The sequence below is a fragment of the Diabrotica undecimpunctata genome, chromosome 8, assembly GCF_040954645.1.
Source record: "Diabrotica undecimpunctata isolate CICGRU chromosome 8, icDiaUnde3, whole genome shotgun sequence".
Classification (NCBI taxonomy): Eukaryota; Metazoa; Arthropoda; class Insecta; order Coleoptera; family Chrysomelidae; genus Diabrotica; species Diabrotica undecimpunctata.
The window spans coordinates 117,207,029-117,234,134 of NC_092810.1; the positions used below are offsets into that span (position 1 = coordinate 117,207,029).

Below are 27,106 nucleotides of genomic sequence, written 5' to 3' on the forward strand. Positions count from 1 at the left end.
TTCTGTAAAAAAAATGAAAAAATAACGAAAAATACAAATTATCCACACTAAACAAGGTTTGTTTGGAAAGTGAAACTGACAGATGTCAATAAAATCTACGTCATCACTTCCACGGTCCATAGAAGAATTGCTAATTGCTACGTCCCCATAACGTGTTGTCATATGTCAGTGGTAGCACAGTATAGACAACATTTATACTGTGGTGGTAGTTTGTTCATAAAAATTAATATTTAAAAATGAGTATTTTAATGTATATGCTTCGTACAATGCGAAATTCTCCATTTTCACCTTTACATTCAACATGGAAAGGTAAATTTATTTCAGAATGTCTATATGAATCCATTCCAATATATATTTTCTAGATTCTGTCATGAAACTGTCATCTGGAAAAGATCCAGTTTCGAAAAACCCGATTTCTCCAAGAGTGGAAGAATTTAGAAAGAAATTGCAACAGAAAACACCTATTGGAAAGTTGGATGAACAAATGGGGAAACATCCATATGAAGAAGAGCAGCCCCTACCTCCCTGGCCAAATAACACTAATCCACATACAGGAGAAGTTGGAGGCCCCAGAGGACCTGAGCCTACACGGTATGGAGATTGGGAGAGAAAAGGAAGAGTATCTGATTTTTAAGATCTTTTGGTTGCTGATTGACTGATGATTGTTATGTAATTTGTTTTTCTTTTGTAAAGATGTTATATATTTTGATTATAATTTTTATATAAATGTAAAGTAGTTAATTAATTAAACATAATCTTCAGAGGATTAAATTAGTGGCTGACTTGTAACGAATACCAGTTGTGTATCATTTATCTTTGTTATGATTTATGTTTAAATTTTCTGTATATTTTAAATACAAGGTAAACAAAGCTAAAAAAGAGATTAACATCACCAGACTGAAATAGGAGCATTATATAATAATATGCTATGATATTAAAAAAATTTACAAAAAGTATGTAAAAGGGAGGATCACAATTTATATAGTCATGTGACAAGTTGACCAATATGGGTTTAAATTGCTTAGAATAAAAAAGGAAGGAAATATAACTTAAAAACTAAAGGGTTAAAAAATATTGTCCTTTTTCCTTCTAGAAAATCTTAGATAAAATTGTTTCACTAGCTAAGCAAATAAGAATTCAGCCCTATTTCTCTTAAACAACTATAACTTTATAGAAGCAAAAATATAAATTGGTTAAATTAATTTTAAAGTTCAAAATAGTTACAGTATGAAAAAAACAATTTAAGATTGTTCTCAATCTTTATACAGAATTCATGATTCTACATTCTCATGAAGTGTCAGAACGTTGATGATAGACCATGATAAGCCATTATGGTAAAAAAAATTGCATACAAATCCACATGATATAAACTTTTTTGTGTTTTTTCATTAACTTAACAATTTATAAATAAATTATTATTATTATTAACGTCACCACATAAGGTTTATGCATGGTGTTCAGTTTATGTTATCTAAATGTCAGATAACATTATAAACATGCAGCTGTAAAATATCATATTACAGCTTTTAAGGACAGTGTTCAAACACCGCGTTTGTAAAGCGTACAACTAAACTATGGTAAGAAGTTTGTCTTACATTTGAAACTGTATGTAGGGAATTATAATCTGTAAAAAAACAGTAATATAATAAATATTCATTAGAAAAATATGGAAGGGGCGGAAACAACCTAGATCTTTCTGGTGTAAAAGGAAAGGAAGCAAGAAGAGCAGGAAAGGCAAAATAAAATTTTGAAAGGTATACCCAAAATGACAGCATTTTCTACAAATATTTCACAACTCGGTCCTAGTTCTAGTGCTACTAGTGATAAATATATTCATATTCAACCACATGAACCTATTTTAGAGACTTCAGAAACAGTGCCAGAGCACTTAGGTAACTCGGTAAGGCATAATTAAATTTTTTGTAACGAGGCTAAAATGCAAAAAGATAATGATGCCTTTACAAATGGTAACTAAAACAGCACTTTGGCAAGATTGCCATAATTATGCAGAAATCATTTTAGAAAAATGAGTCGAACAGAATCTTATAGATATCGACTTTTCAATGCCAAAAAGAAATTTTGGTGAACAAAACAGGTATGCCAGTAAGTACTTATTTTATAAAAAAATTGGTTATTGCAGTATTGGTTAATGCAGAAGCGGTTCGCCGCGATTGGGCAATTTACTCCGAAAGCACTGGTAATATATTTTGTCTTTATTGTGTCTTATTTGAAAGAAAAGAACCAATTTAAAACACAATTTTCATTATGGAATAAAAGTAGAAAAGATTTAACGAACATTAAAGATCCAATGATTATATAGATAATCTGAAAATTTATAAGACTCGCTTATTAAAGCAAGGAAGAGTTGATGTAAAACTTGAAGAGGAAATTAGCACTGCGAAAGAATATTGGGTTTAAGTACTAGAAAGAATCGTAAGTATAATAAAGTTTCTGCCTACCAGGGAATTGGCATTTAGAGGTAGGGGAGTGGTAGGAACACTGAGACGAAAAAATTTCAATGCCAATAACTTTTTTATTAAATGCTACTGTAAACTTATATTGTACAATGATATTTGGTATATAAATAAGAACTGAAAAATCATGTCGTTTTCTCATAAAAATTAATGTTAAAACCTCAAAAATATAAAAATTAAAAATTAGTAAATGTCTCACTGTTCCTTTCAATGTGGGAACACTGAGACGTAACAATTAACATTATTTGACGTTAAGACTATCAAAGTTTAATTCAAATTTTAAAAGCGAACTTTGGCGCTTGGTTAACCCTTGCATTAAAGGGGGCGGCAAAATCATTTTAATGTCTCTTTTTAATACATGTGAGACATCTGGGACAACTGGAAAGAAGAACCTATTTTCACATTTAGCGCTTTTTCGCAAAAACGATATTTTAAAATCATTTTCTTTTATTTGAGACAAGACTTTGCCTACATAATATGTCTTTTGCTTAGAGTTGAATTCAACGAGCACATAATTCCCATCATTTGGGCAGCGATCAAGATCTTCGAAAATAATTGGTTCTGGATCTTCACCAATAAAATCCTCCCCTCCGCTGAAATCTTGTAGTTCCATTACATTTTCGTCTTGCTCGTCAGAATCACTATCTGATTCTAATACGCGCCGTGCTACTTTTTTCTGTTTTGGTGTTTTTTCTTTAGATTTAATCAGCTCCATTTTTTCCGAGGTATCCGTAGCTATCATCGTCCTTCCTTTGCGTCTTTTGTTGCCCTCTACAGATTTTCTTGTCGGAGCTTTAGGATAACCCTTAAAAACTGTTGGACTAACAAAGGTTTTAGTAGTAGTAGCAGTATGACTTGGACCTGGATTTTCTACATCTGGAGATTCACTTATCTTTTCAGCAGCAGCTTCAACTGCAACAAGCGGCCTATCTGTCACAAAACTTGACAAAAAATCTTCTTCAGCGAAGACATGCCGATCGAATGGAAATATTCCAGATTTTCGAAAAGCGCTTGCGATGTTAACTGGCGTCATTGCTCGTGGTGGATATGCTGTGCCCACACAGGCTGCTACGTTGTAAATTGTAAATGTCTGACCGGGATGGTTCATCATCCATGAATCTACTGCAGCATTGTAGAAAGTCTGAAATGGCTTAAATAAACCTACGTCCAACGGCTGTAATCTGTTCGTGCAGTGTGGCGGTATAGTCAGGATTGTAACGCCATTATTTTTACATAAATCGATTGCCTCAATCGATAAATGACTTTGATGATTATCCATTAGCAATAAAGAAGGGTTTTCTCTAGTACTACTAGTGTGCTTAATAAAATGCCTAACAACTTGCACAAAGCACTCTGTATTCATCCAACCTGTTTTTGAAGCTAGTCCTAAAGTTCCAGGAGGCGACCCATTTATCATAAAATCTTTAAAGTGTACTCTTGGGAATACCAGAGCAGGAGGAATAGCTACTCCAGATGCTCCAACAATAGAGCATGTTGTAACGAGTGTTCCATGTTCGCCACTTGTGGCTTTACTAACCTGTCGTATACCTCTTTCTGCAAACACTTTTTGGGACTTTTGAACGGTAACGGTTCCTGTCTCATCTAAATTAAAGATGCGACTACCATCTCCAAACACAGGGAAACGCTGTAAAACGGTTTCAAGTTTACTGAAAAACATTTCAACATTAAATTTATTGAAACCGGTTGCCCTTGCAAGACTACAACATTCTGGGGTCCGGAGGGATAAATTATTGGAATGACGTTTCTGAAATCCTTTCATCCAGGCAAGTGAAGCGATTTTTGAAGTATGCCAGTTTGCTGGAACCACTATGTTATTGTAGACTGCGGCTTCATATGACAGTTTTCAGGTATCTTCTCTTGATAGGCCATAAAACATTTTAGAACATTTAATTATATATTCGCACAAGTCGTTCTCCTGTTCGATAGTAAAAATTTGTTTTACTTTGTAATTAGGACATAAACGGACGTTCTCATCTTGTTGATATTTTTAACATATCTGTGGACTGTTTGGAAAGATACTCCTTTTATTCGTGCTGCTTGCCGTATAGAAGTGCCACCTTGTACTAATTCAACAGCCTGTCTCATCATATCTTCAGAGAATCTTCCTATTTTCCGATCTGTTTTATTTTTTCTTGGCATCTTCGTTCTGTAAGAGAAATTATTTTGCAAATGACCTGGCTTATACAACTATAACGGAACAGTGAGACAGTAAAGGAACAGTGAGACGCGTCTCACTGTTCCTTAAAAAATCGTTAATAAAAATATATGAAAAAAACTAATAAAATATGTACAAAAATCGTTTGTTTTAATTTAATTGTTTCGTAAAATGGTTTACTTTGTAGTTAGAATAACCTACCTTGTCTAAGAAACTTCAATTTTCGTGAAAACAGCGGCCACGTGGATACGGTATATTTACTACGATGCACTCACTTCAAATGACCAGCGATAACTAAAACATTTCTTGTTGAATCTTAATGGTTTCTTGTTTGCTTCACTTTAAGGTGGTAATAGGCATGTTCGTTTAGTTCTACCTTATAATACCGAACGTGGTAAGCTCTACCGCGTTTGTCTCAGTGTTCCGACCGTCTCACTGTACCTACCTCTCCCCTACTCATGAAAAAACGTAATGGAAACTACTTAGGTTTACTGGAACTATTGTCAGAATATGATCCATTTTTAAAAGATCAAATTAATAAATGAGCAAATTTAGATAAGGGCAAAACGTCATATCTATCAAAATATATATGTAACGAATTACTGAATATTTTGTCCAATCGAGTCATTGATGAAATTGTTAGGCAAATTAAGGCAAACAAATACTATTCTATAAGTGTAGATTCAACACCTGACATAACACACCATGTCTAACTTACAGTGATTTTGAGATATTGTAACAATAAAGGGAATCCCGTGGAATGATTTGTGGGATTTTATAAGAACACTGAGCATAGCTCTCAAGAACTTGATGAAACAGTTATTGGGATGTTAGAGTCTTTGAACTTAGATATTAAGAACTGTAGAGGCCAGTCTTACGACAATGCAAGTAATATGAGTAGCAAGTATTCTGGTTTGCAAGCATGTATTAAAGTTTACAATAATTTAGCTCTCTTTGTGCCGTGTGCTGCTCACTCTTTAAATTTGGTTGTCCAAAATGCAACAGATTGTTGTTTGGAAGCAACATCTTTTTTTATGTTGGTACAAGCTATCTACAATTTTTTCTCCGCCTCTACATACAGGTGGCAGTTATTGTCTCGTGTAGTGCAATAAAAGATTCGCCTGAGTCGGGCAGATACTGTTACCTAAAAGAGTGAATACAACCCGTTGGTCTTCTCGTTTTGATGCCGTAAAAGCGATAAAAATCAATTACGGTTTGTTTAAAACATGTTTGATTGCATTGTCAACGGATATAAATGAGAAAAATGTAGTAAGAATTGAAGCAGCTTCTCTATCGGAAAAACTTGATTTGTTGGAAAACGGAATAATTTTATCATTCTGGCTTGATATTTTACAAAGGGTTAATGAGGTGAATAAAGCAGTACAAAAGGAATATATGGATTTAAGCACAACCGGTCATCTGTTATCATCTTTAGCAGATTACTTTGATTTCTTACGTGATCGATTTGGTCACTACGAGGCCTTATGAATGTTGTTAACATCATCATCTTGGTGCTATAGCCCTTAGAGGGCCTTGACCTTCTCAAGCTTTCTACGCCATTCTATTCTGTCCCTCGCTTGCATTTTCCAGTTGCCGACTCCGATCTTCTCGGCATCTTGTGTTACCCCGTCCATCCACCTCAGATTTGGTCTACCCCGTCTTCTCATTCCCACGGGTTGCGCTGTTAGAATCTTTTTTATCATGTTTGACTCAGGGGCCCGGGCTACATGTCCTGCCCACTGCAGGCGGTTTCGCTTAATTATAGTGGTAATATCTTTACCACCAAACGTATGCTTGTAGATATTCTGCAGTTCAAAGTTATATCTACGCCTCCATATTCCGTTCTCAGAATGTTGTTAACAGGGAACGAAAATTATGCTGAGAAGAGAATTATCAAAAAGAAAATTGCAATTAGGAGAAAAGAATTTGGAGGCAAGTTTAAGCCAAAAAGAAAAAATGGGAACACAATGTTGTTTTTATAATAGACAATCTTAAATCGGAGATTATTCGTCGATCTGATAATTATAAATCTAGTTTAAGAGCATTTGAATTTTTGTTTACTAAAAACTACGGAAGATGAAGATATTTTCAGATCAGCAACCGAATTACAACAAAAATACAAGGAGGATTTGGACGAGTATTTTCCCCAAGAATGTGTTTATTTAAAGCATTTTTTAACGTCTCTTCCCCAATTAAAAATAGACACTCCTTTAGAATTGGTACAGGTGTTATACGAAAATAAATTAATATCTTCATTTCCAAACGTTAATATTCGCCAGCTTATTTTTCTCTCCATAATGGCCGGAAATGCAAGTGGCGAACGCTCTCTTTCGTATCTACAGACCTACTTAGAAATGCAATTTCCCAAGAAAATTTGAAATCCTTAGCAGTTTTATCCATTAAGGATTAACTGCTAAATGAATTAAATTTAAGTAATATCGAAAACTTCCCTTTAGTAAAAGCAAGAAAACAAGCTTTTTAATAGTAAAGGTATTTGATTACCTACCTCATGTTACCTGTTTGAATGTTATTAGGTACATTTTTATTTTATTTTTGAAGTTCGCCCTTAATTTTTTTCTTGTATTTTGTTAGAATTCATTTAAGTTTGAAACCAAAAAATGTTTTGTTTTGCTTATTTTAATAAATTTGTATTTGTATTGTTGAATTGAAATAAAGTTAAGAAATATTTTTGAGCACCGGGTGGCAGACTGTGTTAAACCGGCACTGCTCATCAAATGTACTGCAAGTTGGTTCATCTAAAGTAGAGTGGGAAGAACTACTTATTGAATCTGAGAATTTAATTTCGACTTGTGCTCTCAATTGACAGCATGATAAATACTATCCACAGTATCCTCGCCTGCTTTCATGACTTTCCGTTGGTTATATGAATGTCTCCTTTGCATAATCAATCTTCTAAACGTTTCCTGAAGGATCAAATTGCTTCTAAAATTAAAACAAAATGAAATCAAAATTGTTAATAAACAACTATAACTTTCTTGTTCATATCTGTTTTAACCATATATAACGACAAATAAAAATAAAATCATCAAACTATACTGTAAACATTTTTTGGCTTCATAATAACCTGTAACACAAACAAAACACAGGTTTTGCGTACGTCATGAACATTCGTTTTGCACAATACCTAACCTAACATGTAAATAGAACTATTGACTAAACAAATATATAATTAAAAAAATTGGTTTTATAATACTTACTTTATAATACTAGTACTCAAATCGTACTCCGGTTTTCATCGAATTAGCCATGTTCAATATTCCCTAAACATAAATCGCAAATCACATAAAATAAAAATATTTTCAAAGTTATTTATTACACACCGCTCAGCTCACTTCTAGCGACAGAACACAGAACTAGCTTTTGAAAACTGACCTACCACACCATCTACCTGCTTATAGTCTAACCGCAGAATACAGGGTGGTGTGTACTACACGCTGGGTGCGGAAGCAATTCAAAGCCAAATTCTTGCATTTTTTCACACGCACGATCGTTTCTTTTATCATCTACAAGTTCTTGCACACAGTGAATAGGACTTTCAACCAATACATCTTTAATGTCACAATGAAGCTGTTTTTGTAGAGTCTTCAGTACGAATTACTATAAACTTATCGGTCTCTGAGACTTGGTTTTTCCTGTTCGGTTTTGCCAGCTTTGGGTATTTAAGTCAAAAGTTAAGTTGGTAATATTCAAATATTTTTGTTATCTTCAAATAGTTTCTCTCCTTTGGTTTCCTTATATGATTACAAAATTGGTTTTATTAGACAGCAATACCCATTTGATGATATACTTCCAATACTTAGTATCTCATCACATCATATGCTTAAAGCAGATTTGTGTTTCCATTAAGATTATTAACGAAGTTAGAAGACCTCGTAATACCGAGATTTTTAACATTCCTTTTCATACTACAAACTATGGTTAACATGAACCTATTACAATAATTTTAAAAACTGTCAGTGAGCACAGCAATAGTTAGTTATTCGGAATATCTACAACATTTAAGAAATCAGTTGAGTTGTTAATTTAGTTATGTAATTTTGGTTTTTAACACAACTCACGCTTTGTACATGTTGATGTTATTTTTTTGCAAAAATCTTATATCCGTAAATAAAAATATTCATGTAAATGGTGTGCTATTAATTTTGAGCATGGAGTGAGGAATTTGACAATGGAGTATGAAGAACTTCGATCTTTATAGAATATACCAGGAACCAGATATCGTAAAATATATTAAGATATCTCCAGGTGGATAGGGCATGTAATGCGGATGGAACAAAATGATCCAGCTAGAAAAACGCTCTTTAATGGACACATTGGTCAGAGAAGAAGACTCACAACAAGGTTCCTTGATAACATCGATAAACAGAGGAAGGCGATGGATAGGGACGACTGGAGAAAAATTCTTGAAGAGGCATGATTGTAAAGCCAAAATGATCTTTTGAGCACTACAACTCAAACCAATATTGTTATAAAGCAGAGTGCAGAGCTGGTAACTTTATTTTTGGCTATTATAGCACTCCATTCTTGTAGTTGTATCCCATCTAAATTCACTGCATCCCAGTATGTCAATGTTGAGTTGCGATACATATTCTTTAAACGTAGGTTTATTACAAAAAAAAATAATTTTAAGTCAGTAATATTTGATAATATAATCTGTAGATAATGAACATAGATCGAAGCCAAATCTCTCTCCACACACACAGACAATGTTGAGTTGCCGTATATCTTTAATAATTACTTTATTCACCTTTCCATGTTGTTATCATGTATTAGTTTAAATGTGTATGATAACTGGAGGATTCTGGTCCTCCTTTCTCCATTTAAGTTACTTAAATCAATATGTGACTACCGTCTGATTGGCTTAATTCAGACCTTTGAATTGTTGGCTGTTAAACCAATTGGCTTAAAACTCAAATCACATTCTGTGGGTTAAGTGTTGAATTCAAAATAAAACACTTGGATAAAAAGTAACAATATATTTACAACAATATAGGTACATCTGAGGTCATACAAACTATATCGATCATTCTATCGGATTTAAATGCAGATCAGTTCAGCAATCACAATTGATTTCAAGGAGGCATGTACATAATCTGATAACCCCCTAAAACCACTTCTGATCACTACAGAGACTAAAATAAGTTGCTCTTAATTTCTCATTCACGCAATTTAATTCGTGGTACATATAAGAAAACTCACACGAATTTATTTAGCACAACAAACAGTATAAAAAAAAGTTTTTAAAGGGTCTGCCAAATACGAAAATGGAACTTTTTGACAGATACTGTCCAACTTGCCACTCGCGGCAAACACTGAACTTAAGTTAGAACAGTCTATGCAAGTTTAAAATGGGTTTACATCATTCCCCCCATGCCGCCCATTCCTCCCATTCCACCGCCCATGCCACCGGGCATGGCTGGTTCTTCCTTTGGAATTTCTGTGATGACTGCTTCGGCTGTGGTCAAGAGAGAGGCGACACCGGAAGCATCTACAATGGCAGTTCGGACAACCTGCAATTAAAATATTTTAGTCAATAATTAAATAAAAAAAAATAATAAAAATACAGTCTTTTGGTAAAAAAATACAGTCCACATCCGAGTTATTAAAAATCTCATATATCTGTGTAATGTATTATTACTACCATGATGTTCTATGAAGGGGATGTTAAAGGTAGTAATATAGCCAAAACTAAAACAAGAAACATTGAATCTGAATTGATTCAGGTGAGGGAAGTCAATGTGACTATTCAACTAAATAAAATCAGCACTTTAAATATATCCTACTGAATACTAAGTGATGTCAATGATAGTAGTTGCTTCTTATTAGTATAATCATGATTTTCGACAATATTATGAGTTTTAAAAGCACACTATCTCAAAAACCTACGTTGAACAGCTTCTAATGTGTCAATATGAAATTGAAAGTAGGGTGCCCAAACTATACAACAATATTCTAAGATGAATATTACAATGCAACAATAAACTAATATTAGTGTTCATGGAATGTTGCATTAATGGAAAAATACCTACAATTTTTTTTGACAAGCCCAAGTAATTTAGAAGCCTTTATGGATATTAAGTTGATATGTTTCACCAAGGAAAGCCTTTCATTTAACCAACTACTAAGTACGAAATAAGTTGTACCAATCATATTCACCTTTCAAGTAAAACTGATATGAAATCACTTAACATTTAAATGAAGACCATTCCTCCTCCATTTCAATAAATGATCAAGATCAGCTTGTAAGAACAATTATTGATCTCTAAAATCATCAAAAACCATGCAAATTTCAAATCATCAGCAAAAATTAAACACTGACTACTTAAAAAACAGCTCACAATATTATTAATAAATATGTTAAAAAAAGCGATATGTCTCCTCCTAGAGGAACACCTGAGATAACCATTATTGACTCAAGAATACCAGCAACCTTAACTATTTTATTATGACAACCTCTTGACAATGAATTTTTGATCCATTCAACAAACTGAACATGAAATCTGACCAAAAGCAATTTTGCCAGAAGAATTTGATGATCAACACCATCAAATGCTTTACTGAAATCAGTATATATACAATCCATCTGCTTTCGACCTTCGACTTGCTTCATATGTTCTGACACATAGCAAACTTAGACTGATCCTCATTATAAACATGATTTTATGTCCAATTAACCTTTGCTTTGAGACAGCAATCAATTTCTACAAAACAGATGAACATCAGAAGGATCATATGAAGCTAACTTTGCTTAAGTCACAAGGCATTTACTTAAAACAAACTACAAAAAATGATTATTCCCTTAATAGCTTTTAGCAGTATAAGCCTTAATGGCTGACACAGATAATAAAAATATGATTCGATTTTCTCATTTTCAACTTTTTTAAGGTAAATATTTACCTCATTAATAATATATATTTATAATGACATTATTTTTCAGGGTTTGTAACAAAATTTACATTTTTCACAAAATTACATAAAATTTACAACAAATTGCTACTGAAAAACTAAATAAAAATTTTACCTTGGTAGGATCAATAACTCCCCTTTCATACATGTTTACATATTCATTGTTGAGGGCATCATAACCGTAATCTCCTTGTTGTTGTTCTACTTTAGCTACTACAGATGCGCCATCTACCCCAGCATTAGCAGCAATGGTCATGCAAGGTACTCTTAAAGCTCTTTTTACAATCTGTATACCTGAGAAATTTAAATAAATCAATAAATTAATAATCTTGATAGCTCTACTTTTTTTAGTTATTGATAGATGTTATAATTTATTTTTTCTTCAAACGTCAAATAATGATGACATTACTTATCTAACTTGATCCTGTCAAAGTTTGATGTCTCCGCCGGCAGCAGTTTTTTTCCCATTTCTTTACGGCGGAGGGAAAAATGTTGTCATGGCAACAATATGAAACATGTCACAAAGCAACAATAAAAATGTCATTAACAACAATTAAACATCATTTTTATTTATATTAATATTAAAAGTACAATTAGTTAATGAGGCATTTTCAAAATTGAAACTGTGCAAAAATGTTCCCGACTCTTGATACGCATTGGTAATTGTTGATGATACTGATGGTCGAGAACAACTTTCAGCAATCATTCCCGATGTTGGCGAATCATGAGGGTTTAAAATTTTTTGAGCATTATCGTTCTTATTTCTTATCGAATCCTCTATATATCCTTCGGCAACCGTGCTTGATTTCCAGCCCCCATGTCGTTTGAGGCATTCTAGATTTCCGCCTCCATCAATTAAAAGTGTTGCTGAAGTTCGTCGTAAAGAGTGACCCGTGTACGCGCTTGCATCGTTTAAATTTAAATAAGTAGCTACTTTTTGGGCTACTGCGCTGATTGAATGTATTCCCATGACGCTTCGGTAACACTTTCCATTTTGGTACTTGATAAAAAATCGGTTTTATGTGAAATTTTCAGGCCGCAGTGATGAATACTTTTTATACAGTTTAATGTAGTTTTGACCAATTATCGTAAAAGATCTAATTTGTCGTGTTTTACTGTCTGGGATTTTGATAATTATTACATTTTCTTTATCCTCAATGTCCACAGTCTTCATTTTTACCATTTCGTCGCATCGATAGGCGCCGGTAACCCCAATTAACAAAACAATCTGAAATATTTTTATAATTTAGTAGAGTATACATGCATTGCAATATAATTTTTTTTACCTTTAATCCTAAATACAACTTATCTGGCGCTTCAAACAAAAATTTATCAAACTCGTCTTTAGTGAAAACTTTAGACTTCTTTGCAGTATATCCTTCGCTTGTTTTTTTGAGAAAGGCACGTAACTTTAAAAATTTGCTTATATCCACATTTTTTCTAATAACTAACTCGGATTTTATCATAAAGTATCGTGACCACATTGTAGAAGATTTCCATTTATTTTCATTTTCCATTATATTAAAATATGCCAGTAAAACGTCTTCGGTAACTTGCCGTACTCCTCTTGTATCGCACCACTCTTGGAAGTGCTTGTACGCTAACCGATACTTTATTCTGGACTTGGAGGGCCCCAAACGTGCTACTGCATCATTAGCCGCGGACTCAATTTCGTTTAGGTTTTCCATTTTCGCACTAAATTTGCGCTTGCGGTTGCAACAACAATAAGCTGTCTTTAATAATTGCAAACAACTGTAACCAGGGAGACGCAAATCCCACTGACGACTTAATTATTTTAATTTCTAACATCTAGACTACTTTGATAGTTGTCACAGTTAATTTCGAGTAAAAATAGCGTACGAATTGTACTATTTATGGTTGAAAATTGCTACGTTTGAAGAAAAAATAGTATACTTTATTCTGCAAAAAAGCGACTTTTCTTGACTTGCCCTCTATTACGCGCCTCACTTCGCTCGACGCGTAATATAGGGCGCGTCAAGAAAAGTCATGCTGCTCTGCCTTATAAAGTAATATACTATTAATTTTGACAATTATAAGAGGACTTACCGACTTCTTGGTCCTTATTTGCAGGTTTGAGTGAATCCAAACTAGGACTGCATCTTAAAAGTGCAGTACCACCTCCGGGAACAATACCTTCTTCAATAGCTGCTCTTGTTGCATTTAAAGCATCTGTTACTCTGTCTTTTTTCTCGTTTACTTCTACTTCGCTGCTTCCACCGACTTTTAATACTGCTACACCGGATGCTAACCTGGCAAGACGTTCTTGGAGCTTTTCCTTTTCATACTCTGATGTTGTGGTTTCGATTTGGTCACGGAGTTGATCGGCTCTTCTGTCAATGTCTTCCTTTTTGCCTTTACCTATTAATAAGTATTGTAATATAAAACAATAAACACATACAAATGAAATTATTTAAAAAATTCAAAATAGGAAAATGGAGCTCTTGATTTAACTCTTTAATTATAATATATGTATTTATAGAAAAAATAAATGTAATTACTCAAGGTTAAGGTAGCAGATAGTAGAAGTAGCAGATCAATTTGGATGTACACTTCAACTTTGGTAGTGAATGGTTTTTAGCAAGCAAGACAAGCTTTTATTGAATTTAAACCGCTACTATGTAATCGCAATCTTTCCTTTAATCTCCGCTACAGGATGCTCCATATTGTTTAGGGCATAGAGACATGTATGTTAAAAATATCCTATATTAACAAGTTGAAGGCCTCCGAAATGTGGGCCTTGCAAAGAATGTTTCACATACTATGCACAGATAGGGTGAGAAACGAGGTAGTATTAAGTAGGGCAAATTTGAGAGAGAATTCCTCAAATTAATCAAGGTACGAAAAATTGGATATCTGGGCCAATCCTGAGAGGAAAAAATATGCAATCCTTCAACCAATTATCCAAGGAAAAATTGAGAGCAAGATAGGAGTAGGTTGCAAACAAATATCGTGGATATGAAATATAAAGAACTGGACAGGCATAAATAACACTGGCGAGCTTTTACATGCCGCAAAAGATAGATGTCTGGCCATAAGATAATTCGCCAACACACTCTAGGTGCATGGCACTGTATGAAGAAGAAGGCTTATCTCGGAAACCGCTCACTAGGAAAATTGGAGGATATCTAAGACTCGCTAATCGAGGACACATCTTGACCTGAATGAGAAATATATTTACATTTTAGCCAATTTGATTATTTGCTTAATTTTAATTTCTGTATATGTATTGCAAATTAAAATTAAGACATGATTTCTCCAAATTAGGAATGATTGTGTTTAAATCCATTTCGTTAATTTTTCACAATTTATGACTTTGTGAACCAGAACCATTCTTTGGTTCATCTCATTATAACCCTCTGGTAAAATTTGTAAAAAATTATAAATGGAATAAAATTAAAAAACATAAGAGAAGCTAAGATCAATAATAACATTAGAAATCCACAGCAATAAATTATTGTAAACTATAATACAAAAAATGAAAAAAAAAATATTTACCTTTAAGAATGAGAGTATCATCTTTTGTAATAACAATTTCTCCAGTGTTACCTAGATCTGATAATTTAACATCTTCTAGTTTAACAATATTGGCGTCATCACCAAATACGAGACCACCAGTTGCAATGGCGATATCTTGCAGAGTAGCTTTTCTATTGTCACCGAAACCAGGTGCTTTAACAGCAGCAATTTGTAGACCAATACGGAGTCTGCAATTATATTATTTTTATTAAGTATGAAAAGCTTGATTCAACTGAATTTAATTTATAAAAAAGTATATGCCCAAACAAACGCAGCTATTGGTTCATTTAAATTTCCAAGTACCGTCTCTTATAAACCTTTACACTGAAGTTGAAATATGTATAACCAATATCGTTTTTCTTGGCACATTGTAACACATATAGTGAACTAAATTACTAAGAAGTAAACTTAGAAAGCTAATAAACTGCTTGAAGGCAACCCTGATAGAAGTGAGAAACACAAGAAAAATATGATATAAAACAACAAAAGGAACAGGGATGAGAATAACTCTTCAAAAGAGAGAGTTACTGTTTTTAAATATTTAAATAAATAAAAAAAAGAAAACAAATAGGATATTTATAAGACAAAGCAAAAGACTAAAAAAACTGATATAGGTATCAAAAGATAATAAAAATATACTCATGGACAAAAATATGGAATATTTATGTTATGACATAATAACTTGAAATAATTAGGAAATATTTTGCTGAACTTATTATTTACACCAAAATCATTTACTTAGTATGCAGTGCAGCAAGTATTGTGACATTTTGTTTTATTAACATTTATTGGTTTATTTATTTATTGTTGAGTGTTATGGTGAAATATAGATATGGGAATACGTGCTTGGCGGAGGAAGGCGATGGATGGGGACGACTGGAGAGAAATTCTTGAAGAGGCTAGGACCCACGTAGGGTTGTAAAGCCAGAATGATGATGATGTTTTGGTGAAATAAATATATTTTTCTAACAGTAGTTTCAAGTGGCGCTGACAAAACAAATGAAATTTGTTTATACCTTTTTATTTTGTAAAATGATATAATACCACCAGTCAGACATTGCAATGAAGTTGAAGTAGTACAAATTGAACTCTATCTAATGAGGGATATAATACAGAAATATATTGCAAGGCGTCTCTATATAACGTAATCTACTGCCAAAAGCCTAAAAAAGGTATCGCGAAACGGGAAATTACATAAGTCTGGGTCATGGAAGAAAATGATGTAAAAGTGCCGCAGGCGACCACTTTTTATTTTTTCAGAGCTTACGAAATCTCTAATTGATATCTATGCATCTTAAGAACGAATTGTTAAATGCAAGACAGGTTATTATAAGTACTAAAATAGTCAGATGGAGGTCAAAAGATACTAACCCAAAACCAAGATGCCCTGCCAAAGTTCATGAATCTCTCAAAACAACAAAAAGTGTTGCTTAAAATTTGCCAGAGCATATGATAATTGGAATATCGAGCAGTGGAATATAGTTTTTTCCACAGATGAGACTGTAATTCAGTTATGGAAGCAAGATGGACAAAACTTTATCTACAGAAGAGTTGACAAATGGTATGTGAGTTCTAACCTCATACAGAGCATTAGTTTTGGTGGAGACAGGATAATCCTATTGCAGGCGGTATTGTTTGGGAAGGATATACTGAACTTTCTTGAAGGTGATTGGGCGAATGACAGCTGACATGTACATTGAAAAATTTTTATAAGATCATGTTTTGCCATTTGCCAGCCATATTCAATATGACAGATTCGTGTTAATCCACAATTTTTCTTATGAGGGCAACATCACTTAACATGGCTTAGAATAGAAGAATGGACTCATAATAATTTAAAAAAAACCTGTTAAATAGATTAAGACTGGATGGTGGGCTGCTTCAACACCAGCCGAATATTAAATAAATAGGTGCATCCAAACAAGGATGCGAGGGGCCTCCATAAAGAAAAAAGTAGTCTCCACCCTAGGATGAAAGTGGTCTGTCCTTGGATTAATTAGGGTGAAAGTGGTCTCCCTCCATAAATTAGACCCAATTAGATGGGAAAATGCAAAAATGAAATATGTGAAGGAACAAAAAAGATCTTCCACTAAAAGGGTCTAGAATATAATCATTGTTCACATCTTGATTGAAATATGAAAAATAAAACGAACTGAAAAGGCCACACTATGTTTATATACAAAAAATTGTCTGGACAAAAAGTCAGATCCAATTTTAGATATAAAAAAGCAATGGGAAAGTTAGGAGTGCACAATGAAAAACAAATAGTCTTAAGCGTGCGACAATACAGCCGCCTATTCAGTTCCACAAATAAAAATGTTTCAGCTAGACAAGTAGTGACATCAGTTTCTGTTGGGATATACATAATTGGAATTCTGGAAATATTTTTATGATTATGCTTTTTCAAAACCGAGTCTAGTGACATACAAGATTGCTATATCTCATCAAAAAGATCAGCTTTCAAATCCAGTTTATAGCATCAGGTATAGTATTTTTCATATAAAAATGCGTGCACGTCATTCAAGATTTACGACGTCAGAACACAGCGTTGCCAAAACATCAGAATAGTTAGTAAGTGAGGAATTTTTAAAATGTCAACTATTTGTCAAACTATTATATTAACAGTAAATACACTTAGTTTTAAGATTACTGCAACACTAAAATACATAAGAAAACATTTTAATACAAAATTATATATTTTAAATTTGAAACTTACCACTTTTAGAGCATTAATAATAACAACGTCCCGCCATTATTTCTTGTTCAAACTAATCTATGTTATATAAAAGCTTATTAGCTTTCTACATACTATTTAGTTGTTTTGGCATAGCACAATCACAATACACAACAATAATTAGTTTTTAAAGCTATTAATCTAAATTTAATATGTATTTATAAATACAATTTATTAATATATAATATATTATGATCAAATTGTGTAAGAAATCAAAACATAACCAAAATTCTTACTCTAAAAAAGCGGCAACACTTTAAACAATTTTACCACACGCTGAACTGTCAAAAAATTTGAAGTGTTCCCATATCAGTTGCGTACACTTGTCTAATATGTTTAATTAAAATTATTATTTTGTAGAATATTAGGCTTAAAGAGTTATTTCATAAAATTTATATTAGTAATAATAAGAAACGTTTTTGGTTATTTGATCAATATAATTCTAAAATTCCCAATATAATGATGATTACATTTTTCTCATTACTATACTATGTTGACGCCTATGAAAGATCGAGCAGTTCCGTATGGGTTACATATTATTAGCTATGTTAGGAAAATTTGAACTCTAAGGTTGACGTTCTGGAAATTTTAAATATAAGTGACGTCACTTTTTATATGAAAATTACTATATATTAAAATTCTTTACTATGTTAAAATGTTCTCTTGATATCAATATTCTGTTGTTAGTCAATATCGCCTGCAATGTGCTACCAGCGCAAATAACTACTTTTACAAGATTTTATGCCTCTGGCATGTTTGTTATTTCTCAAATGAACTATACCCGGTTGTTAAGTGACTTAACACCCGATTTTAGCGACTATATTAGTATTACCACGTTTATTGATTTTTATCTTTTAATATATGGTTTTTTGAGAGATTTTTCATATAAACGAAACTCCTAATGTATCAAAGTTATGCAATATTGGTTGAAAATTATTACAATATGGACAAAGAATGAAGAACATAAAGGAATTAAAAAAAAAAACAGGACTTTCTTACAAATTTTTAGTATTGTAATTATATCAATATATTGTAATAACTATACCTGTTAACTACAAGCGTGGTCAGTGCTTCTCCATCAACATCTTCAGCAATTATTATCAAGGGTTTTCTTTGGGCATTGGCTAACTCTAAAGCTGGAACAATGCTTTGTACAGACGAAATTTTCTTTTCACTGAGTAAAAGCAAAGCATCTTGATATTCGACTTTGGCACCTATAAATTAAAATTCATTTAAAAACGAATAAAACTTTGATTTGTTTTCCTTTACCTTTAGGTGTGTTAACAAAATAGGGTGAGATGTATCCTCTGTCGAACTTCATACCTTCAATAATTTCTAATTCATCATTCAGGGTTTTACCATCTTTGACAGTGATAACACCTTCCTTTCCAACTTTCTTCATGGCGTCTGCAATTAAATTTCCAACTGATTCGTCTCCATTTGCGGAAATGGTGGCAACTTGACGAATTTCTTCTGGTGTGGTGACAGGTTTAGAAAGTGATTTAAGAGATTTAACGATTTCTTCAACAGCCAAGATAATACCTGAAATGAATTTAAATATTTAGTTTTCTGGTTTTAACTTATTGATTGATCATAAAATGATTTATTTTTTGTATCATACAAAGTGCGTAATCAGATCTGATTCATAAATTGGATCCATGTTATAATCATATAGAATTTATTAGGAAGCAACCAAAACCACAACAGATGTTAATTTTATAATTTACCTTTGCGAATTTCAACAGGATTGGCACCTTTGCCTAAGTTATCAAATCCTTCTTTTGCAATCGACCTGGCCAGGACAGTAGCTGTTGTTGTTCCATCTCCAGCTTTTTCATTTGTGTTATTAGCTACATCCTGTACTAGTCTAGCTCCAATATTCTGGAATTTGTCTTTGAGCTCTACTCCTTTAGCTACTGTAACACCATCCTTGGTAATTTTTGGTGATCCCCATGATTGCTCAATAATTACATTACGCCCCTAGACATAAATAAATATGCGTATTAAAAAGGACTCTAATAAAATCTAGTTAAAAATTGTATGAATGGGATGCTCAGTAATGATGGTAATGTTTTAACCTTTTTCTAGTTTGCAAAAGCCATTTTATGATGGCTAAAGAATCATCTAGTTATATCAATGACATTAAGACAATTGAATATTAAATCTATTGAATATTAAAAGCAATACAGTGAACATGCAGGTAAATTTTAAACGCATTCTTGATATTTATCACACTTAACCCTTGCTAAAACATGTTCCCAAAATTTAGTACACTCTAAGCATCTGTTTCTTTGGCATACAGTTCATCACCTTATGGTGTACTTATGTTAAACAAAACCTGAGATAGGTCAATGACAAAGTGTCTGTGTAGTAAATTGACGAGAAGTGTTTACACAATTCTAAACTTTTGAAACAAAATGAAGATAAATGGGATAATGTATCTCCCAAACAACAGAAACCAGAGAGTCAGAGGAAATTCTAGGCATTGTTTTGTAAAATGAAATTCTAGCCTCAAAAAAAGTTGCAGTTGAAATAAATTCAATTATTTCAATACACAAAATATCACAGTTTTATTCTGAATATTAGGGCAAATGAATATTCAACATAAAGATATGGAAAAAAATTATGGTGGGTATTATGTTTTTACTTAATAGACAAAGGCCACAATTATATTTCTCCCTAGTCTCATCTCAATGTTGTGCATGAATGCCCATCATAACTGATTTTTTCAGATTCAAGTACACTCTTCCAAGTAAAAAACAGTGAAAAGAAACAACTATTATTGTTTATATAGTGCAAACCACTCAAGAAATATTTCCTGATGATCATTTTAATCAGATGGAATTCTGTGAAATTATGATGAAGAAATCCAATGAAAATAATAATTTTTTGAAGAATATTTTGTTTACAGATGAGTCCTACTTCACAATTCAAAAGAAACATAATCCATCAGTTTTACATTATTGGTCTCAGGAAAATAATCATGTTTGGCAGTCAACACAGTCAAAATAGACATGTTAATGTCCAACATCTGTAACAGATGGGCACCACAAGATTTACTCTCAAAAAGGCGTGACAAGATTTTTAAATTACAAGCCTACAATCAGTTTTCTTTTAATGAAACATGTTTATAACTAGTTTTAGTATTATTTCAATTTTATATACATTTTGGTGTCTTAAAATTAATTTTTTTTTTCAAAAAGATTTATTGTACTGACAGAAGATCAAACTTAACCTGTTTATTGATTTTATGGAGTAAGTACATATTTAGAAGCCAAGAACTAGAATATTATCCTAAGCTCTAAATACTACTCATTATCATTCTCGCACATTATTGTTCATCATATTATATAAGGGACAACTCCCCTCAATACATTTCTCTATCAGTTTTTCTTTGTCATACCAATATGAGGACAATACTATCAGAGATCCGATAAGATCCGATAGTAAGTATTAAACTTTATTTATAATCCATCAAAACAGATTGAAGCACAATGCTGAATATTTTCAATGGCGAATGAAGAAAATATACCTACTTGGTTTTATTTTAAATTTTTTTCATATGTATTTAGTGCAGTGCTTCGTTTATTTTTGTATACAACGGAGTATGTCCCATAATTTTTTTTACCGTTTCTGAATAATCTTTTTTTTTTTTTAAGTACAACATAAAACTTTTTAGCAGATTATAAGAAGCAGAAATTCTCATCACTGCATATATGATAATGACCAAGGTAAATTTTTGTGTTAAGGTAAGTGTGTTTATTTCTCGTTCTTTCTAACTATGTATGCATTTTGGTTTTAAGGAGTTACAAGGTCTTGTATTTTCAAAAATCATTTTTTTCATTCCATATGAAAGTATAGTACATGAGTATTCTAACCAAATTTGAAGTATATTCGAGCAACATTACCAGAGTTATTGGAGATTTGAATACCGCGCGGTCGGTATGTGCGCTTTCAGTTTAAAATCTTCATAGACATTTTTCTCGAAACTTTGTTTTTCCGTGCGGTAGGCAAGATTTCTCAAAAACGAATCGACCGATTTTGCTCAAACCTTGCACACCTCAACTTTATTCAGAATCGGAATAATGCTAAAAAAATATGAGACGAAAATTCATTCAAACTTATTTCAAAACTTTTAAATTTATTTTTTTTTTCAATGCCTTCATTCAATTACGAAGGGATATTATAAAGATGAACTGTACAAAGTTTTAGTAAGATCAGTCGATTTGTTCTCGAAAAATTGTGAATAACGCACGAAAAAAAAAAAAAAAATTTCTTCAAAAATGCGTTTGAAGATTATTGCCTATAACTCCGGTAATATTGCTAGAGTTCACTTCAAATTTGGTGTGGATACTCTTAAAGTACTATACTTTTACATGAAATAAAAAAAAGCCGATTTTTAAAAAATAAAAGATCTATGTAAGCCATTAAAGAGAGTTTTAGCATATTTGTCATTTTTTAGTATCTTTCTTAAACCAATCTTCTCATATGTCAAATGTCGAGTTTTCCTTGTCCTTAAAAAAAGATACATGTGGCGCCCTTTATTTTTCCTTCCTTTAAGTACCAAATTCTGTCTGATTCCATTTCAATTTCCATCATTTTTGATCTAAATAGCCCCAATGCTAGATCTATAGATCGATATCCCAAAGGTTGTGTTCTTCACAATACCTAGGTGCCGGTTTGCAAGGTGAACATACTTTAACCTGTAATTCTGCATTTCTCTTTTAATTCCAAGACTAAACTTCCCATTTAGTCAATTTTTATGCTACCCAAAGTTATACCCAACTTCTAGGCCCCTTCCAGGCCAAGTTATGTTAACACATAAGTACATGAAAATCTTAAAACAGTACCTTTGTACTGATCATCAATAAAAGATAAAATCCTTAGTAAGAAAAAGTAAATACTACAATAACCTAGTGATAACATGCAAAGCAGAGAAAATATACATTTTTTATTATATTTCACTATTTTACTATTAATTGGCAAATTGATCTTTTATATTATTATTAAATTAAGTACCACCAAGACTCAAGGTAGTTAAGCACTTCTCGTATTTTATTCAATATACTTTTTAAATTATTTAGTTTTCATTTAGTACAGTATCCTCTGGTGGTTGTTGACTCTACCTGTGTGAACCTCTGCTGACTAGAATCAGTGATATTGTTGATTGTAGACTACACAATGGTTGGAAAAAGTTGATTGCAGTTTGCACATAGATATTTGATTCATTGTGAGTTATAAGGACATTGCATACATTGGTTAACCCGTCCCATACCACAAAAAACTTCAATAAAACTTAGCATAAGAGGACACATTTCTAGATACAGTATACTCCCTCTATAACGAACACAGTTATTACGAGGTTTCGCTTATAACGAGGTATATTAGATGTCCCGTGAAATCTCTATTGAACTATAACCCTCTATAGCGAGGCAAATTTGGTTATAACGAGAGAAAATAAGATCGAGAAATGTGTTTTTTTACGTTTTAAACCCGTCCGTGGTTATAAATAAATACCCGTTTTAACTGCCCCGTAATAAACTTAACTGCCGCCTGCAATAAACTTCTTTACAATAAATACAACTGTTTCACATCTTTAGAAAATATGATAGATACAATAATACTGGACAATTTAAAGCAGTCAAAAATGACAGACTTCTTCCAATTGCAGAAGCAATAGTTTATGTTATCCTTGAAAATATGCGCTTTATACAGATTTACAGAATACAGATTTTTTGTTTTAACGTATATCATTGACAATAAAAGTAAACAACTGTTTTTTGTTTTAACGTATTTCATTGACAATAAAAGTAAACAACTTTTTTTCAAAAACGCCATTCAAACAATATTTATTAACATCTTATATTGCTCCGAATGGCTTTTACTATAGGACATTAATGTTTTAGAAAACTACATATTCATATGTAATATGTATGCACAGTATTATTGTTGTCTGATATAACGAGATCGGCTTATAACGAGGTAATTAGTCTGCCATTTCAGTTCTCGTTATAGAGGGAGTCTACTGTATTTTTAAAAATTGGTTTTTCAAAGAATTTGTACCTTCAGTGAGAAAATTTCAAGAAAAAGAAATTGGGAATCCGGCAGTAGAGGTGAAATGTTTATTGCTTTTAGACAATGCTCCTGCTCACCGCTCTGAAATTTATTCTACATTCAGAAGATGGTAACTTTAGCTGTATGTTTTTGCCAAAAAATACAACATCACTTATTCAACCCATGCATTGCAGACAGTTTTTAGATGAAGTAATGGTTGTAATCAGAGTAATAAAATCAACAATTTTTAATTTTTCTGCAGCATAGATGAAAGAGCAAACATTAAAAATTGGTTGGAAGAATTTGTTTAATGGCCAAGATGCATAGATTTAGAAGGGTTGGAAGTTACTGATTTCTGTAGGACAATACATAATAATGCAGGAGAATATGTAGCTGAGGAAGATGTTTTACAATGGCTAGAAGTTGATCTAAAGAAGGTGATTCTGGGTGCCAGAGAAGGTGACCCTGGATATAACATGACAAAGTGAAATAGCAAATGAAGTTATGAACCTAAAAAGTGAGGATGAAAGTGAAGTTAGGGAAAAGGTGACAAAACAACACTGCCAAAAATAAAATTATCATAGGTAAGATCGCATCTCGATGCTCTAATAACATTTATTGATTATATTCATTTACCAACAGCAAGCGCGTCGATATCAACAGTAACGTCACTTCACGACAAATTTTCAAAGACAATCAACTAGAATTTTGTTTGTATTTTTTATATATATCTGAATACAGTGTACATATATATATATATATATATATATATATATATATATATATATATATATATAAGTGTTTTGATTTATTTTAAACATATTTTTATATAATGGACTTTCAGCTTTAACAGACACCCCATTCCCCCAAGTGGTCCATTATATCGAGGTCTTACTGTAGTCAATATAACACTGTAAAAACAATTTTAATAAAAACTTTAATGCAAAAAAAAGTAACCACAGAAATTGATGATATAGATAGATGAACAAGCTATCTTCACTTATGCTTCCCTATATTAGAAAAAAACATTGCTTTATATTTAACAGCAGCCCCAGCAGATCTACTTCTTTTAAATGAGTGAAGAAACATTACACCAATAGGTAAGAAGAAAGCAAACTCTAATAGTTAGTTTAGTCTAAATAATTAGTTTTATAGTGGAAAATACAAGTTCTTATCAGATTTCAGTTACTTTTTTAATACAATAGTGCAAAAATTATTAATATTCTTTTATATATTGTAGGAATAAAAAAAATCTACATAAGTAACATATTTGCCTTCTTGATGGCAACAGCATGATTTATTATCAACAAACAAATAATTTTTAATTCTCTAAAACCTTTACGGTTATACACAATGAGCTATTCTGAGTTTATGAATAAACAGAGAATATTGTTGCAGCTTACACAATATCTCCAATATAAACATAGACTTTTTGCCCTAGAAAAATTAGATTTGTAGATTGCCACATCTACCAGCAATATCCATAATGAAATACAGTCTATAAAAATCCTGTTTATAACTTCTGAAGATGTGACAATCACTAATCCATCTTTATGTATAAAAATCTATAATTTATACAGAGGTTGCATTGGAAGTATCTTCATAATTTTAATCTAGTTAATTACTGTGTTTCAGTAAAATATACATTTTAAGGCAGCCTAGTGTCATCATGAGTCCTCACCAAACTTGTTTCATATCTTTTAAGCTTAGATTATCCTTATTGTTTTTCATTTTTCATCCATATCTTTATTGTTTTTTAACTATAAGTTTTTATATATTTCATGAATCTTGTTTCTCTAGCTTTCATCATAATCATTTATCAGAAGTTACAATTTAAATTACAAGTTCTGGCCTATTTCCTTTAACTCTTTTATTGCAACCTTATCATTGGCAGGATCTTTAATTAGAGTACTGTCAGCTACTTAATTTTTTTATAGTATATCATGGAGGTCATTCTACAGTTAAAAAATAAAATAACCAAATGTAAGTAATTAAAAGTGATGAATATGTAACTGTTTATGACTACTGATTAACAGATTAACCTTAAGGAAATTCAGGGTGATGATATAAATAACCTTAAAAGTTTTAATACAGATAAAAAAAGAATACTACATGTTACGAGAAAAATAAAGCAAATAAAAAAATAAAGGAATGGAGGGAGAAAGAAAAGAATCACTACTTTCATTTAACTTACTGCGATCAAATTTAAAAGTTTATAGTTTATATTGGAACATTTTCATACAATATTTTTGTTGTAAAATGAATATCAATATGACCTTATAATATAACTTTAAGGTTAGATTTCATACAAACCTTTGGACCCATTGTCACTGCCACTGCATCTGCAAGTACATCTACCCCCTGGAGCATCAGGGCTCTGACCTCTGATCCAAATCTTACATCTTTGGCGTACCATCTTTGAATTTGAGTATTTATGTGGGCTTTGCGGAGTGCCACGGAGCGAACAGTGTTAGGTAGACGGTACATCTGTAACGTTTTAATAAAATATTTTATAATATATGAAATTTTCTAAATGAATATAACTGTAGAATCAGTTATGATTGAACTTTTCAATGACATTACATTCAATTTCAGCAGAGCTAACTGGATCATTTTTACCAAAAGGTGATAGACGTGTTATTTAAAGACTGACATTAAAACAGACATTTAACAAAACTATTTATTAATTAATATAAAATAAATTATATTTTCTGGTACTTCAAGACTAAAAAGTACAGATTAAAATTGTTACGAAATAGGAAAGTACTAGAAAAAGCACATGGCGGGTTTGTCAAACCCTAATATTCAGATTTATCAAAAAAACTAACTCATTGTTAAATTAATAATGGTCTCATACAATACAAAATATTTAAGAAGTAATACCTTTATATAATAACTTGCACTTAACACTCACGTTGGAATTTCTTTCAATAAATGCCGGCGAAATCGCACTTCCTACAAGTTCCAGCAATGGAGCAATGTTCTAGAAAAATGAAATTATTTATTCAGCGTTGCCATATCAATGTTTCGTCTTCTGTCTTCTCTCAACCTCAGCTCAACCCGCAACCCGTTCAATTTTTGAATGTCAAAGCACAGAGCACAGACGTCAAGGTCTTCTAAAATAAACTTAAATTTGGTGGTAATTTTAAATAATTCAGGAAAGGAGCATTTATAATTAATTATTTGTCCTAAATGGACATCATT

The 27,106-nt window shown here is 32.1% G+C and overlaps 2 protein-coding genes across 3 annotated transcripts; one reads left to right on the forward strand and one right to left on the reverse strand.

Moving 5' to 3' along the window:
- The first annotated feature begins 143 nt into the window (after positions 1–143).
- LOC140447903 (succinate dehydrogenase assembly factor 4, mitochondrial-like) lies at positions 144–793 on the forward strand. Its single transcript, XM_072540824.1, has 3 exons — positions 144–168; positions 203–309; positions 363–793. Exons 2-3 carry the CDS (start codon positions 237–239, stop codon positions 632–634), a joined length of 345 nt encoding a protein of 114 aa, XP_072396925.1. The 5' UTR covers positions 144–168; positions 203–236; the 3' UTR covers positions 635–793.
- Positions 794–9,632: 8,839 nt separating this feature from the next.
- Positions 9,633–26,967, reverse strand: Hsp60A (Heat shock protein 60A). Of its 2 annotated transcripts, none has more exons than XM_072540828.1 (9): positions 26,817–26,967; positions 26,216–26,389; positions 19,576–19,828; positions 19,118–19,390; positions 18,894–19,062; positions 15,094–15,302; positions 13,645–13,956; positions 11,693–11,871; positions 9,633–10,181 (listed from the first exon to the last, which is right to left on the reverse strand). In XM_072540828.1, exons 2-9 carry the CDS (start codon positions 26,387–26,389, stop codon positions 10,026–10,028), a joined length of 1,725 nt encoding a protein of 574 aa, XP_072396929.1. In that variant the 5' UTR covers positions 26,817–26,967; the 3' UTR covers positions 9,633–10,025. The 2 variants fall into 2 exon arrangements, with proteins under 2 accessions (XP_072396929.1, XP_072396928.1); XM_072540827.1 differs by having other exon boundaries at positions 26,786–26,946.
- Positions 26,968–27,106: the final 139 nt, after the last annotated feature.